General features: G+C 33.8%; 2 protein-coding genes across 2 annotated transcripts; both read left to right on the forward strand.

Moving 5' to 3' along the window:
- Positions 1 to 8,013: 8,013 nt before the first annotated feature.
- Positions 8,014 to 8,391, forward strand: LOC109339020. Its single transcript, XM_019576385.1, has one exon. It carries the CDS (start codon positions 8,014 to 8,016, stop codon positions 8,389 to 8,391), a length of 378 nt encoding a protein of 125 aa, XP_019431930.1.
- A 5,808-nt stretch (positions 8,392 to 14,199) lies between these two features.
- On the forward strand, positions 14,200 to 16,460 carry LOC109339019 (GDT1-like protein 3; the record flags this gene model as incomplete). Its single annotated transcript, XM_019576383.1, is given in 5 exon segments — positions 14,200 to 14,513; positions 14,586 to 14,642; positions 14,951 to 15,073; positions 16,097 to 16,195; positions 16,388 to 16,460. Coding segments are annotated over 5 exon segments (424 nt in total), but the record flags the coding sequence as incomplete, so codon positions are not given.
- Between the last annotated feature and the right edge of the window lie 205 nt (positions 16,461 to 16,665).

Consider the following 16,665-nt stretch of genomic DNA (forward strand, 5'->3'; position numbering starts at 1 on the left):
TCTTCACATAGTCTTCATGCATTCAAAGTCATATACATCATAAATTGCATTTTGTAAGAGTCTCATGCACTAAAAATAAAATCACATGCATTAATCTCATATCATTTATACATCCCAAAATGCATCTTCATATATATAACACATAATATGAGCTCAAAATTATCATTCCATGCATCATTTCGAGTCATAAGTTGCATCCCAATTCATGTAACATGAAAAAAGGTTCACTTCATACATATCATGCATCAATAAGAAATCATTTTTATGCATGCATTTCATGATCTCATTACTAAGGAGACCCATGAATTGAAGATCGATTTTATGAACAGTATTGTTAAACTTGACTGAAAGCAATCAATGTTGAAACTGAAGACATTCAAGAAGACAAAGAACTCCAAGTTTGTGGCCGAGACCATATTTGATAATGCATTGTCTTCAATCCCAGCTAAATTGGAGACCAATTTGAAAAATTCTCATCATTTGAGGATCTCAGTCAAGGCCAAGCCCATCTCACACTTACCCAAGTTTCCTTTTTCATGAAAAAAGATTTACTTTCAACTGCATATCTTTTTAATAAGTATATATTAATGCATTGATCATGCAAATTTCACCATCTTATACCTCACCATACTAACTCCACTCGCAATATTTTTCCAAAGAACACAACCAAATAAACCCAAATAAAATTAATCTATGCATTATTGTGAGATATTTGATTCAAAATAAAATAAAATGGAGAAGGATGCAATATGAAACAAAAAATGATGTACATCTTCAAGCAAATTTTTATAATGACACAAGGCATTTTTGTAATTCCTAAACATCATGAAGATATCCCTAGTCACCCCATCTGAGCCCAGACATCATGGAAGGAGATAATGTTTTAATAACCCTCAATATATCAATAACCCGAGGAGGATAGCCTTTCAACCGTTTTCCTTGACATTAAATTATTAAAAGAAAAAATATGCTTCCACACCAATCATGTGAACAAAGGATAAGAGAATACAGAGAATGTTCCTTGCTTAAATTAAAAAAACAAACAAAGAAAATAGCCCACTGAGAATCCTCAATTAATATCTCAGGCAAAAGTTAGGGCAAACTAAAGTGCAAAATGAATAATCACAAAGGGAACCATTCATGAACAAAGGCGAAAGGTGAAAGGTGAGTATGGAAAACACATATTTTGAGCCTTATATCCATTTCTTGAAAACTCTTAGTCAAGCCACGGTACAAGCTATAAAAGACTTTGTCGAAGACTTATTTGCCTAAGATGCACATCAAGAAGAAAAAACGCTGACTCCACTAAGCTCATAAAATTTTGATTAAAATACCTCATCTTTAATGCATAAGTTAAAATTTATTTTCTCACTATTATCATAACTTCACCATCACTCATAAGCCAAACACAAACTAAATTCTATCATAACCACCATCACATCTACATTAGCCAAACCTAAATTGAATTATATCATCACTACCACATCACCACTCATAGCACAAACACTTACCAAAATTTGCATGATCATTGTTTTAGAAAAATGTTATGCATATCAATAAAGGCAGAGGAAAATTGGAAGCCTCTCAAACTAGGGCAGGTTTTAAGATGATTCATGGTCTAAAGCCTTACAGTCCAAGTTTACCAAATCATTTTGAATATAAGAATGTCTCGAATTATCTCACACTTGGCAATGGAAAGTCACAAGAAGTCCAAACTCATGAATTTTTGGAATTGATCTCGTTTTGTTGTGAAAATTTATAAAAAAAACTTAAAACTAGGGCAGTTGGGAAGTGACTATTTATGACTGGATAAGTTGACTCGATCACAAAAGCCAAAATCCCTCAAATAAAAAGGAGAAGGATCTTAAGTTATCGTCTTCAAGGACAACTTCAACAACGACTCATACATATCTTCTACTTCCTATCAATTCAAGTCGCCATATTAGGGGTGTTCACAAAAACAAAACAAAAAAAAAAGGAAAAAGAGTACTAGGTTGAAAACCCACGTTGGCAACCTAGGAAATAGAGAGTGGTCATAAGTCGAAAACTTGCAAGGGCGACTTTGGATCATAATAAAATGAGAGAATTCCCGGCAGACGCCTACATAAGGTATTCTGGGCAAAAATTAGGGAAAATTAAATGAACACCCCAAGGTCAAGACTTACTACTGCACATCCTCAATCACCCAAATTGGGGCAACTGTTGGGAGAATCTAAGTCGTAGCAACCTGGATGAAGACAAGAGTTCAAAATAAGGACATCGGGGTAGTGTTATTGTCACAAGAAAACCAAAACTCTGACAAGAAGTCTTCAGCAAACCTACACTCGGACAAAACATATGGGTTTAGCCACTATCCTCAAGATCATATCGGAGCCATTTTACGAATCACCTTAAAAAAGTGTCTTCAAGTAAATTGGGGCAGATTTTGATGGGTGAAAAGTTATGGTACCACTCAACAGAAGATAACAAAGGTCGCTTCAATCGAGTCTACAAAAGTTGATGAGTTCCATCAAAAGAATCACGAGTGATACATTAGAACATTGGTGCATGAGTCTTACTCATTTTTCCAATTACATTCAAACAAAATATATAGTACTCATCTCATACATGTCATACATACATCACAACTATATCAATTAATGCATATTAACATTCATACATTAATAATTACATCACAAACATAGAAATTAACATCATGCATCCCTACATTATTCTTCTAATAAGCACAAACAAACAAACAAACAAAAACGTTCCATTGTATATAACCAAACATTCAAATATGCATCCCTACATTATTCTTCTAATGAGCACAAACAAACAAACAAAACAGTGCATTGCATATAACCAAACATTTTGGCAGCATGGGTGCCTCAGCAAATCCCTAAATCATTTTGACAGCATGGATGCCTCAACAAATCCATGAATCCTTTTGGTAGCATGGGTGTCTCAGCAAATCCCTGAATTCTTTTGGCAGCATGGGTGCCTCAGCAAATCCCTGAATCCTTTTGGCAACAAGGGTGCCTTAGCAAATCCCTGAATCGTTTTGGCATGCACGGGTGCCTCAATAAATCCCTGAATCGTTTTGGCAGCACGGGTCCCTCAACAAATCCCTGAATCTTTTCGGTAGCACGGGTACCTCAACAAATCACTGAATTATTTCGCAAGTATGGGTGCCTCAGCAAATCCCTGAATCATTTCGGCAGCATGGGTGCCTCGGCAAATTCCTAAATCATCACGGCAAACGTGGGAACTGCCTCAACAAATCCCTAGTCCATCACGACAAACGCGGGAACTGCCTCAACAAATCCCTGGTCCATCATGGCAAACGCGGGAACTGCCTCAACAAATCCCTAGTCCATCACGACAAACGCATGAACTACCTAAACAAATACCTGGTCCATCACGGCAAGTACGAGAACTACCTTAACAAATCCCTGAATCATCACGGCAGGCGCGGGAACTGCCTCAACAAATCCCTGGTCCACTAGCAGAGCATTGATCTGCTTCATCAACATTCGATATCTTCCACATGGCCTTTTTCTGAGCCTAAACAAAAATAGCGTTCATTTCTTTACTGGTTACTTACCATGATATCTCTCAAACCTTGGTTTGATTGTTATCAGGTGAACAACAAGTAAAGAGGAGCAGTTGTGAACACTCATTTTTGTCCGATCCAGAAAACCCCCAAAAAGCTTTTAAAAAAGAAAAACAATAAATTAACTTCATATTATTTATTCTGGTAATTTTGGATAAAAGTAATAAAACTATTTTTACGAAATTTTTATAATTATTTTCGAAATTATAAAATTAATTAAATTGAAGATAGTGAGAATACCCTTTTAGAAGTTTCCTTTGCAAAAATAAAAATAAAAATAAAACAAAAATAACTAAATTAATATTGTTGAGGTTCCTAAATCTAAGTGATTAGTTTAACAAAAAAATTCAAAAATTCAAAAATAAATTAATGTTGTTAAGGTTCCTAAACCTAAGTGATTAGGTTAACCAAAATTTAAAAATCATAATAAAATAATATTTTTGAAATACAAATAAATAGAACAATAAATAAAATTACTTTTTGTTGATTTTATATTAATTTTTGGATTTATCAAAGTAAGCAAAAAAATAAAGGAAAAAACAATATATAGAAGCTTCTATTTTCAAGTTTCAAAATAATAAATAAATAAAAGATGAGTGAGTTAAAGATGTGATTAGATTATCGGATAAATTAAAGATTTGAAAATATGTATTTTGAATCACATCATATCCATTTGATTAAGTTGCATGAATCACCTTGATAATAAATAAATCTTTAAGGATTCAAAAATCAAATCAAGATTGGGATATGGAAATACACAAATCAAATTAGAAAGTTCATATCAATCTAATTATGTTGTACAAATCAATTTGATTAGAAAATTAAATCTTGAGAGATTTAGAATCAAATAAATCAAGATTGCAAATCAATAAAATAAGTTAAAGATCGCAATTAGTAAATATGCAAATCAAATTAAGATTGAAAACTTCTATATCAATCTGATTGTGTTGCACAAATAATTTTAATTATAATAATTAATCTTTAGAGATTTGATTCGATGAAAAATTAAACATTTTAGAGATTTGGAATCAAGTAAATTAAGGTTGCAATATGAGAATAAGCAAATCAAATCAAGGAAATTTCAATTCAATTTGATTATGTTCAAATATGATTTATTTCCCTTAACCTCCCCTAATCAATTAATGGGAGATATTCTCTTCATTAAGCACATGTGATAAGTCATAGTCTATAAATAGAGTGTCTTATTCATCAAAGAAGAGGGAGGATTCCATACAAAAAAAGCACCATCATTCTGCCAAAAAACACAACAGTGAGAAAGGAGAGAGAATTGGCTAGGGAGTGATCCACTACGTGCAAGGCTACTGGCCATTCTGTAAAACCTTCCCCATATAGTATCTCAGACGTCCAATCCGTGGAATAATCCTCATCCTGCTTTGACCATGGGCTTGACCAATAAGGGGGCGAAAACAATTTCGTTTCAATGAAAACGGATACACTAGATCACTGCCCCATTTGAGGCACAGAATCCTGTGCAGGCGAGGGCACATTGAAACATATGCATCCTTCCACTCCATCCAATTAGATACAGCCACGTGGCCTCCTCCTTGCTGCACCATCATCCAACCAATGTACACGTGACACGTCAATAAGCTTACATGGTCTCACCTGCACATGATCATAACTCTCCCAGGTTTTTTCTTTCCTTTTTTTGCATTATGTGTCTCCCTTTATATTATAGAATCAGCACCATTTAGTAAGTAAAAATGTGATTTTTTTTTTAATATCTGATAGAGACTAATCTAGAAATAAAAACATAGTTTTTTGAAAAAATAAATAATATCTATATTTTTTTTAATAAATATCAATAACTAAATGTCAACAAAAATAGCAATAAAGTAACAACTTTTTTTTCTTAAAACACTTTATTTTTTATTTTTATTTCTAATTTCATAATCACATTACTAAAAAACGTTAATAGCAAAAATTATTTTCAATAAAGTTGAACATATTTTATATAAATAAAACATGACAATAAATATTTTTCAAACTATAAAATAATTTTGAGAATTAATCAAAAGATGGAGAGAATGTCGCCTCAAATGCCTCTTTTTCTCAAATCATCTTCGAAAGGTCGTGCTACGTCGCTTCTTTTCAACTAGTTAAATTTCAAAATCGATTAAATTCTATTTTCTTAATTAAATAAGTAACAAAAATTAACCAAATAAAAAAGGTGTTTTCAATAATAAACAAAATTTGCAAAATAGATATCTTTGACTAGAAAAATATATTTTCTTTAATTAAAATACGCTCAACCAATAAATCGTTTTCTACTTAAAGAACTACGTAAGTCTTGATTCCCTTAATAGGGATACGTGTGATCGGGATCAATCTTGTCAGGTACAATAATAAAAAAAAATAATTTTTTCTTTATAATAATTGATTAATTAATCAGACAATTTAATAAAAATAATAATAATAACGTCATATATTTTAACGAAGGGTACCGCTTAAAGCGGACGGGTAGGATGTTAATACATTCCATACCTTGTAACCGACTCCCGAACTTGGATATCAAAAATCCAAAAGTCCAAAGTAGTTGGGCTTAAAGAGTTTTCTACATTTTTAACTATAAAATGTAGTGGCGACTCTAAACAAAGTCGTGCAGTCGAAAATCGGGGCGCAACAAGGATAAAGAAATGATGTGATGAAATCAAGCATATGCGTAACTTGTATATTGAATCAATTAGATATTTAATTGTTAAGAAGTAAACTCTAATTCCAGCCTTATTCTCCTCTTGAATTGTATATTATTAGTTTAGTTTATTTTTACATTATTTAGTTAACAAACACCAATACAACTTCTATTGAAATTTCATTGTCTATGACTTAAACTAAACAATGACATATTTTCTATTTCAATTCCCTATAATTATGACGAATTCTTATATTATACTACAATTGAGGCTTGAAATAATTTGATTTTAAATATAGTCACCACCATCCACTAACCAAAACATCCTCCATCACACATAAAATCCTCCTATCAACCTATCATTGAAAGCAACTTTCATCTTAATCTATAAGTCATTCCTCAATGTTTTTGATTATTAACAGATAATTAAATTTAAATACAAAAAATAGAGTTGAAGTTACTTATTCAATAAATGGAATAGTATGTCGAGCCATATGTTTTGATCAAAGGTATAAAGTTTCTTACCAAAATATTAAAGTGTAGAGCAAATAATTTTCTTAATCACCCAAAGCTCAATATCTTAGAAAAACCTTTTTAAAAGTATAGTCAACACGTATAGTGATTAAACTCGTTCAGCAAGTTATAACATACAAAGGACTAATTCCACCCACTGACATGTACGTCTAATTTCAAGTGCGCCAAATGTTACATGTATATCCAATGACAAGTGTGTATGTTCAGTGACCATCCAATAACTTCAAATGGTTTACTCTTTGAAGTATGCATGTTCTTCACTCTTTCAATCATTTGGTTTTATTTCAAATAATTGATATATAGCTATATATTTAATGAGGATATTTGTAGATAAAGGAAGACAAACTTATAATTTAAACATTTTGTAGATAAAGGATAAAAAATCACACACACAAAGATAATTAGAAATTAACTAAATACAATACAAAACGACATTCCTTCATAACCAAATTAAATAGAAAAGAGAATTTATCATAAACATCAAGAAAATGTAATCATATAATATGGATCATATGTATTAAATGCACATCATAACTCGTTTCAAGACTTAACTAACCGCGAGTACCTCATTAACTAGACCTGGACCTGTTCAAGAGTGATTTTCAAAATATTCCTCTCAACTAGCCGCAGGTATAAAAACCTGGACTCCTTTCATTGCAAAAAGTACCGACAGATACATATTGCCATCTTAGACTTTTGTTGGTTGCAAAACCAGCCAAATGGAGTCAATTCACTATGAGGAAATGGCTGCAAATCTGCTGTTCTAAGTTCTATCTTAAAACTCTATCCCAATCAAATCAACTTTGAGCAATTAATATAAAAATATAGTATTTTATTTTTAAAATATTTCTATTTATTTATTATTTAATTTTTAATTGGTAGTTACTGAGTTCCTCCGGAAATATTCTTCTTTCTATGCATTGGGAAACAATTCTGATTCAATGGATCTTCTCTCTCTTTGCATTTCAAATTCAGATCAAGCAGCATACGACCTTCAAATCTCAGCAAAGGGGAAAATGAAATAAAACCCACTAACTGATATCTCTCTTTCCCCCACTTCTTACTGTAGACTACTTCCATCGCAATTATAACAAAAAATAGAATGAATTAGAATAGAAATTGTTTCCTTGTTAGAGTTTAATTCTCCTAGCTTCTTGGCTGAGTCAAGTTATTGTTCTTATCAAAAGAGTCATTTTCTTGTAGCGAACCTCACAAGGCTTATCAACATTTCATGTTGTGGCGCCATACCACCTCAAAGGAGTTTGTCATTCATAGTGACCATGAGTCACTTAAATATTTGAAAGGGCGTGTCAAGCTCAACAAGAGGCATGCCAAATGGGTAGAATTTCTAGAGCAATTTCCCTATATGGTGAAACACAAGAAGAGAAAAGCTAATGTAGTGGTCGATTTCTTATCTAGAAGGCATGCCCTAATTGCTACCCTAGAGACCAAGCTCATGAGTCTCGAATGTGTGAATGGCTTCTATGAACATGACCCTGATTTTGCTGAACCCTATGCCAAGTGCATTACTTCAACCCATGAGGGCTATTTTAAGCATGAGGGGTTCCTTTTAAGGACAAAAGGCTTTGTGGGCCTAAAAGCTCAATGAGGGAGTTACTTTTGAAGGAAGCCCATGAAGGAGGGATGATGGGTCATTTTGGTTCCCAAAAGAACCTTGATATATTGCATGATCACTTTTATTGGTCTCACATGAGGCGTGATGTTCAAAAGTTTTGTGAAAAGTGCATCACTTGCAAACAGGCTAAGTCCAAGGCCATGCCTCATGGACTTTATATTGCCTTGCCCATCCCTGACTCACCCTGGATGGATTTATTCATGGATTTCGTTGTTGCCTTGCCACGAACACAAAGTGGCAAAGATTCGATTTTTGTTGTAGAGGACCAATTTTCAAAAATGGCCCATATCATACCCATTAAAAAGTTGATGATACTTGCCACATTGTGGGTTTGTTTTTCAAAGAGGTGGTATGGCTACATGGCCTACCTAGAAGCATTTTAAGTGATAGGGACACCAAGTTCCTAAGTCACTTTTGGAGAACCCTTTGGGGTAAGCTTGGAACAAAGCTTCTCTTTTTCCACCACATGCCTTCCTCAAATTGATGGGCAAACTGAAGTGGTGAATAGAGCCCTCTCAACCTTGTTGAGGGTCATGCTAAAAAAGAACTTGAAGGCCTGGGAAGAGTGTCTCCCGCGTGTGGAGTTTGCCTATAACAGGGCCACTCATAGTGCCACCAAGTATTTACCTTTTGAAATTGTTTATGGTTTAAACCCACTAACCCCACTTGATTTGTTGCCTTTTCCCATATCATCATTGTTGAAACATAAGGATGGCAAGGCCAAGGCGGAGTACGTGAGGAAGTTGCATGAGAAGGTGAAAGATTAAATTGAAAAGAGGATGGAGAGTTATGCAAGATCAGCTAACAAGGGCATAAATGAGGTAATATTTGAACCGTGCGACTAGGTCTGGTTTCACATGAGAAATGAGAGGTTCCACTCTCAAAGGAAATAAAAGCTCCAACCTATAGGAGACGGCCCATTTCAAGTATTGGAAATGATCAACAACAATGCCTACAAGTTGGACATGTTAGGTGAGTATAGTAATATTAGTTCTACTTTCAATGTAGCTGACTTGCCCTTTTTTGATACAAGTGATGAAAATGTTTATTCAAGGTCAAATTCTCTTGAAGAAGGAGGGGATGATGTAAACCTAGTGGGACCTAACATCAATGAAGAGTTACATGGCTTAGGAGGACCCATGACTAGGACTAAGGCCAAGAAGGCACAAGAGGTGCTTAGGCAACTCTTGTATGCCATTATGGATGCAAGTCCTAATTAGGCCAAGGAAGGACATAAAGCCTTAAATTTCATCATCGAAGTTGAAGCCTCTAAGGGAGGACACGGTTGGGTGGAGGAGCCACCATGACAACTTGTGTCATTACACTTAAATAATTGGGAAGTTGTCTTAACCCACAAGTAGTTAGGATTTTCAATTTTTATTAATTGTGTTATTTAATTTAAGTCTGATTTGATTTTAATTAGGAACAAATAACTATGTTTTCTTTTGGTTCTAATTATAGGTGGCGTGTCAACAATTCAAGAGGAGATTTCAAATTACAAACATGGATGGCACAGCTAGAAAATATACGGTGTTAAATTTCAAAGCTATCTCAAATCAAGGGAATAGATAAGATGAAGCTAGAGAGGAGAGTTCATCCAGCCTAACTTCAAGAATGATAACAAGGAGATAAGGTGGTCAATTATTTTCAATGTAGCCTCAAACCAAGGGAGACAATTTCGGCCAACACCATTTGCACTTAAACAAATTTACAAGTCAAACAAGGTTTTTACAATGTTGCCGTGAAGATTTAATTCTCAAAATTCAATCCAAAATATTCAAGCCAATTACAAATCATGGACTTAGTCCACACTTAAAAAAACAAGGCCAACAAGCTTTCAAACCAAGGAGAACCATGTGCAGAAAAGGAGGCTGGTCAAATCTCATTCCGTTGAGCCAAGCCATTAGTTAAGGTTTGTTTTATCTTGTTTTTCAAATTAAAGTTTTCACCTTTCAGGGAGCCTAAGGGCTTGCCTCTTATATGTACACGTGAACACCATTGAATAAACTAAGTTGATTTTTGTTTAGAAATTGTTTCCTTGTTAGAGTTTAATTCTCCTAGCTTCTTGGCTGAGCCAAGTTATTGTTCTTATCAAAAAAGTCATTTTCTTGTAGCGAACCTTACAAGGCTTATCAACATTTCATGTTGTGGTGCCATACCACCTCAAATCCTCCATCCACCTTCTCAAATTCACTTACTATTTCAACTTCACCTTACCTTTAAACACATACCTAAATCGTGACTCCAATCACCTACCCATTCCCCAAACCGTGTCCTAAAACACCAACCTATACACACAACCCTTCAACCATACACTAGTCATGATCCTACTCAAACCACCAAATACCCTGAACACTCAAACACCAAATTCCAACCCTAAACCGTGGACACCTATAAGCCTAAACACAATACCCATAAATCTAATCAAAGAAAGAACATTGCACTCAAAATTCAGTTCAAGTTAAGGACTTTCACAAGAAACGACCCTACAAGTAAGATAACTCACCTAGAGGTTGTCATCAAGAAAAAAGTGTCAATTGAATATAAAAAGGCACGCCCCTTATCCTAGAAACAAAGAGAATTACTTACTCATAATGAAGATGAGATTAAAAAATTCTAATAAAAATATAATGTAGAAATGTCAATCCTAAGTAGAGTAAATTGTCCTTCAATCACTAAGGGAGAACGCTCGATTATCCTAGTTACAAGGGATTAGGCTAATCCCAACAAAACAATCTAAAAATCTGAAATTTAGAAACAAAATGATGCAATCCACAACCATGGGTCCAGGACATGGCCTAGCAGTGAATCGTGGCCTCCTTGAGTGGTCTTCCCTAGCTTTCCAACACACGACCATGTGTGGGGGCACGACCTATGTACATGACCATGAGTGTGGGGCATGACCTTGTCGTGTAAGCTCCCGAGTCAGGGATGAAATTTGTAAATTTCCACACGGTCGTGCGCCCATGCACGGTCTGACCATGTCTCATGCCTTCACTTTTCGCCACTTGTCTTCATTTAAGGCTCAATGGTGTCCTCCATTATGTCTGATTCCATGCCTTGGATTTCATTTGGTCATTCAATTGGCCTTCTCATGGTTCCAACATCTATTTCCTTTCTTCTTGCATCAAATCCCTACTCTTTTAAGTCCGAATCGATTTATCATGTACAACACAACCAAAAGCACCCGCTCAACCGAACCAAGAGAAATAAAGGCTAAAAACATTCTTAAAGTCCTAATTATGTCCTAGAATGCAAGTTAAATGCAATACAAATGTAGCACAATTCCATATTTATTCTTGAAATAAATATTATGTTTACAAAAGGTTAATCACATACACAAAGGATAAAGGAGAAGAAATCTCATACACAAAAGGTTAATCATAAAATAACTAAATACTATGCAAAACAACACTCTTTTATGATCAAATTAAACAGAAAAGAGAATTTCTCATAAACATCAAGAAAATGTAATCATATACATTGGATCCTATGCATTAAATGCACATAATAAATTGTTTCAAGACTCAACGGATTCCTTACATTAAATGCTTCTGGATTTGAGACAATGAACCATACTGCATTAAATGCTATTCATAAACAAATAACTTATTAAGGACTATTGAAGCTTGTGTGAAAACCTAAAAAATCAACTTTATAATTAGATTGCTAATTAAGATTCAAAAAAGTGATCAACGTGATTTTGATGACCTAGTGGTTACATGAATATTTGTATAGAAGCTATCTTATGAAAGAATTGGAAAAATACTTGAGAGAATACTTTGTATGTATTAAGATGTTTTCTGTAATTGAGATATAGACATGTAGATTAAAAAGATAAATCTGCACACAAAAGAGAAAAATCAACTAAATTTGAGCAGTACATATAGTCTTCATAAATTTATGAAGTTATGATCAAGAGAGGAGGCTAGAGACATTCAATAAGAAGAAGTGAGATAGAATGGCTCCAACCAAATTAATATAGAAACAAATATGGTTTAAGACACAATGAAGTTAAACAATTACTTCTTCTTAGTATCAAGACTCAACGAATCAATGCATTAAATGCTTAATTTAAACGTACACTTTTAGAAACCGTTAAAACATTCTTTGGAATTTGGTAAAGTCCATCAATAACTGGAAGAATGACCTCAGAAGACATATCTCAAGCGAAAAAAATTCTTCCATAAAATTTTTATGTGTATACATTTATAGCTGAAGTTCACTTAATTATATTTTGCAAAAAACAAACTATGCCGAGAGAGATATCTACAAGTTTATATTATGGTTGTAATATATTTTGAAAAATATAACAATTAGTAAGCCCTTTATAGACGACCTAATCTCTTTCCACCCTTAGCTATGAGCTTCTTGTCTTATTGGTAGGGATGACAATAAGTTTGGATGAGTATAGATAGTGCACTACCGAGACCCACCCCATTTAGCCATTTTGGGACTCAGATCTGCCTTTGACTCGTGCATGTTTTCATTGGGTCTACTACCAATAGGTCCTTGAGCATCATGCGGTTCCACGAGTGCCAAAAAAATCATAAAATATATAAAAAGTTTCCAACAACTTTTATATTTGTTAATATATTTTTTATAATCATGTATGTTATTTTAGACACCCAAAAGAAAAAGAAAAATGACAATAACAATCACAAAAATAAATAATGTACAAGTATATAACTTTAAATTGTTACTTAAATATAAATCTTTTTACTAAAAAACACAATTCAAAATAAAACAATAAAAACTATCGAAGTTCTAAGATTATTCATCAATATAACATTACATCAAAACGATGGATTAACAAATATACAAATACTGTTTAACAACATAACATCACAATTATGATGAAAATAAATTTGTCATGTTACTATATATATTTTTTCAAAATATTCGGTTCCAGCTAATAATGGGTAAGAAAATCTGGCGAGTAATACTGATCGGATCCATTGGGATCCTTGACTTTTGTTGGTGGCAAAACCAATGATGTAAAAACCGTACTGTATCGATCGGTTCGATCGGAAAACTGGCAAACTGGATCCCTAACCGGTACGGTACAAATGTTGAATTGACCAAATATCAAAACTGGTCAAAAACTGGTCAAAACCGATGAACCGTTTGGTATTTGACTAAACCGGCTGGTTTATACACATATTTTTTTAAAAAAAACTTGAAAACTTAAAAATCTATTACAAGGTGACTCATCTTTCCAACCATTCTTTAACACTTCAAGGCACGTGTTACTCAAACATACTTAGATTATACATTTTGGTTTCTAACATTCGTATGTAATCTCAATGACATTTGTGTAATATTGGAGTACTCTCTGAAGATAGGATTTGATGCAAAAATATAATCCAGATATGAGACAGCTTTGACTCCTTGGTGTTAAATGTTAAAACTCCAAATTTATTTGTTTTGTAGAGTGAGTTGTGAACTTGTGTCATTTATTTATATTTAGTGGTTGTTAAGTGATACTTTTGGATTGATATGTGTTTTACAATTTAGACTTTGAATTTGTTAAAGACTTAAAGTTGTTTGTTCTTGTGAATTTTAAGTAGATTATGAATATGAATTATAAATTTGAGTATCTACCTCGTTAAGTTTTTTTGTTATAGGTTTATATATATAAATATAAGCTAAGCAAGTATATCTAGTTTAACCGACATACGATTCAATTTAATTACTAAATCATTAATTGAACCATTATACCACAATACTACTCTACCAACTGGCTAGTTTAATAATTGAAACGGTTTTGGGGCAAAACACACCAAACGGAGTCAATTCACCGTTTGAGGAAATATCCTTCTCTCTATGCATTGGGAAACAATTCTGATTCAATGGATCTTCTCTCTCTTTGCATTTCAAATTAATTCAGATTCAGATCAAGCAGCATACGACCTTCAAATCTCAGCAAAGGGGAAAATGAAATAAAACCCACTAACTGATATCTCTCTTTCCCCCACTTCTTACTGTAGACTACTTCCATCGCAATTATAACAAAAAATAGAATGAATCGAATAACAATTCTCGCTCTTTCCTTCATATTCTTCTTCAACCTCGTGTTGATAACCTTTGCTCAGGTCAACTTCTTCTCTCTCTCTCTCTCTTAAAACGTTTTTCCTTGGCGTTAATGTGTTCTATTTTATTCGCAGGATTCTCTTGTCAGGGAAGACTCCGGCGGATCTGTGGATCTAGGTCGCCGCGGCAAAGTGAGCATAATTGCTAATATTTCCTGTACTATTGACACTTCAAATTGTCTATTTATGCTTTCTATTACCCAACAATAATTGTTTTAACATGTCTATCAAAAGGAAAATAATTGTTTTAAGTTTTCACTAGTCGTAAGTGCCAATAATATATCTTCTGTGCTATAATTAATTGTTGCTAGTCGTTTACAACATTCACTTTATAAAATTATAATTGATCAAGAAGAAGAGTGGAATAGGCAAGCAACAGTGTCACGACTTCTATTTATTGTTCCATTTAACTGACAAGAGGACTTCATTGGATACAACAGATTGTGAATGATCAAGAGGATGATGGGTGGAACAATGGGGTTGGGATTGGTCTTGGCTCGGATGCTGGTCTTGGAGTGTTTGATGCTTTCTTTGCTAGTCTATCCATGATCCTTGTCAGTGAGGTCAGTTTAACAACACTGCCCATGGAATTTCATGAATTTGTTTATCTCTTTGAATATCAAGTTAGTACTTCTTGACATACTAAAGTGTGTAATAAGGACTAACAAGGCAAAAGTTTTATAAATTGAGGTAGTGCTTAATCTACATACATGTTAGGTCAAGACCAAACATAACATGTGTTCAATGTTGCATGATTACGGAATCCGGATACGATAACGGTAACCGGTACGCGTACATGTAGGTGGTACAACATATTTTAGAAATCTAAGATACGGGTGCTCCAATATAATTAGGTAAAAATGATCAAAGTTGGCACTGCAGAGGATGCGACAGACTTAGGATGAGAGGTTGATTCCCAAAATTGACTTAAATTTGAAGATGAGAGATTAATTATGTGACTCATTTATAGTATTATGATGTAATTGGGAAAATCCTAAGTTTCTAGCCAAAAATGACACAATTATGAAAAAAATTACACCAAATGAGTACTCACGAGTACCCATACTCGGTACGTACCCAATAGGAATACATCACCTTCTTTGAAGTCCCCATACTCAGTATCTACCCAATAGGCATATGTCACCTTCTTTGAAGTACCCATGCAACATAGTTGTGTTATATTTTATGCTTGGTACATTTTATAAATAGATCACACATGATTAATTAGTAAGACATTTTAGTTCCACTAAAAAGGTTGAACCAAAGATAATGTAACCATTTTTAGATGTTGTGTCCTTTCTATTGTATTTTTGTTCATTGTGCTCTATCTACGCGCCAAACGCTATCTTAGTGAAAGGACTAAGTTACTTATTCACTTGTCATTTTCATCATTAAATATGATCTGCCTATTGACAGTGGGGTGTCCTTGATTTTCTCTTGATCCATTCGGACAACAATTTTATCATATTATCAATTTTGTCATTAAATATGAGCATCAATTGCAATTAAGAATGTTTTTGTTGCTTTTATGTATACCTCTCTTCTATGTTTGGGTTATGCCTTTTGACTGAAAGTTTTAATGCTAGATTGGGGATGAGACATTTATAATTGCAGCTCTTATGGCTATGCGTCACCCTAAGTCAATTGTCTTGTCTGGTGCGCTCTCTGCCCTCATTATAATGACAGTAAGTGCAATGCTGGCGATGTTTTTAGCTTTAATGTTCTGGCTTTTTGTTCTGAGCAAGGAACACTTTTTACATGCAGTTGTGGTGAAACAGCTTCAATTACTGTAGTGCACTACCTCTTAGTGCTCTTAACATTTACTATGTAATATTTATGTTGTTGTTATGAAGATTAAAGTTGTATATCTCAATTAGGTACTTTCTACCGGTTTAGGCAGAATTGTGCCAAATTTGATTTCAAGGAAGCATACAAATAGTGCTGCTACAGGTACATTTTCTGAGTTTGATACTTACCACTGAGGTGATTTGCATATTATAATTTATGAAAAATTCAGTAAAAAGAGAGGGTATTTTTTTTGTTCTGAATTACAATGGTTGAGTATGCATCCTGGCTCTGGTGTAGAATCTTCAATTATTAGCATTATTTGATACTTTGGGATGTGGAATTTGGGCATGGCAGATGTTTTTTAATT

The sequence above is a fragment of the Lupinus angustifolius genome, unplaced genomic scaffold (genome assembly GCF_001865875.1).
Source record: "Lupinus angustifolius cultivar Tanjil unplaced genomic scaffold, LupAngTanjil_v1.0 Scaffold_51_62, whole genome shotgun sequence".
NCBI lineage: Eukaryota > Viridiplantae > Streptophyta > Magnoliopsida > Fabales > Fabaceae > Lupinus > Lupinus angustifolius.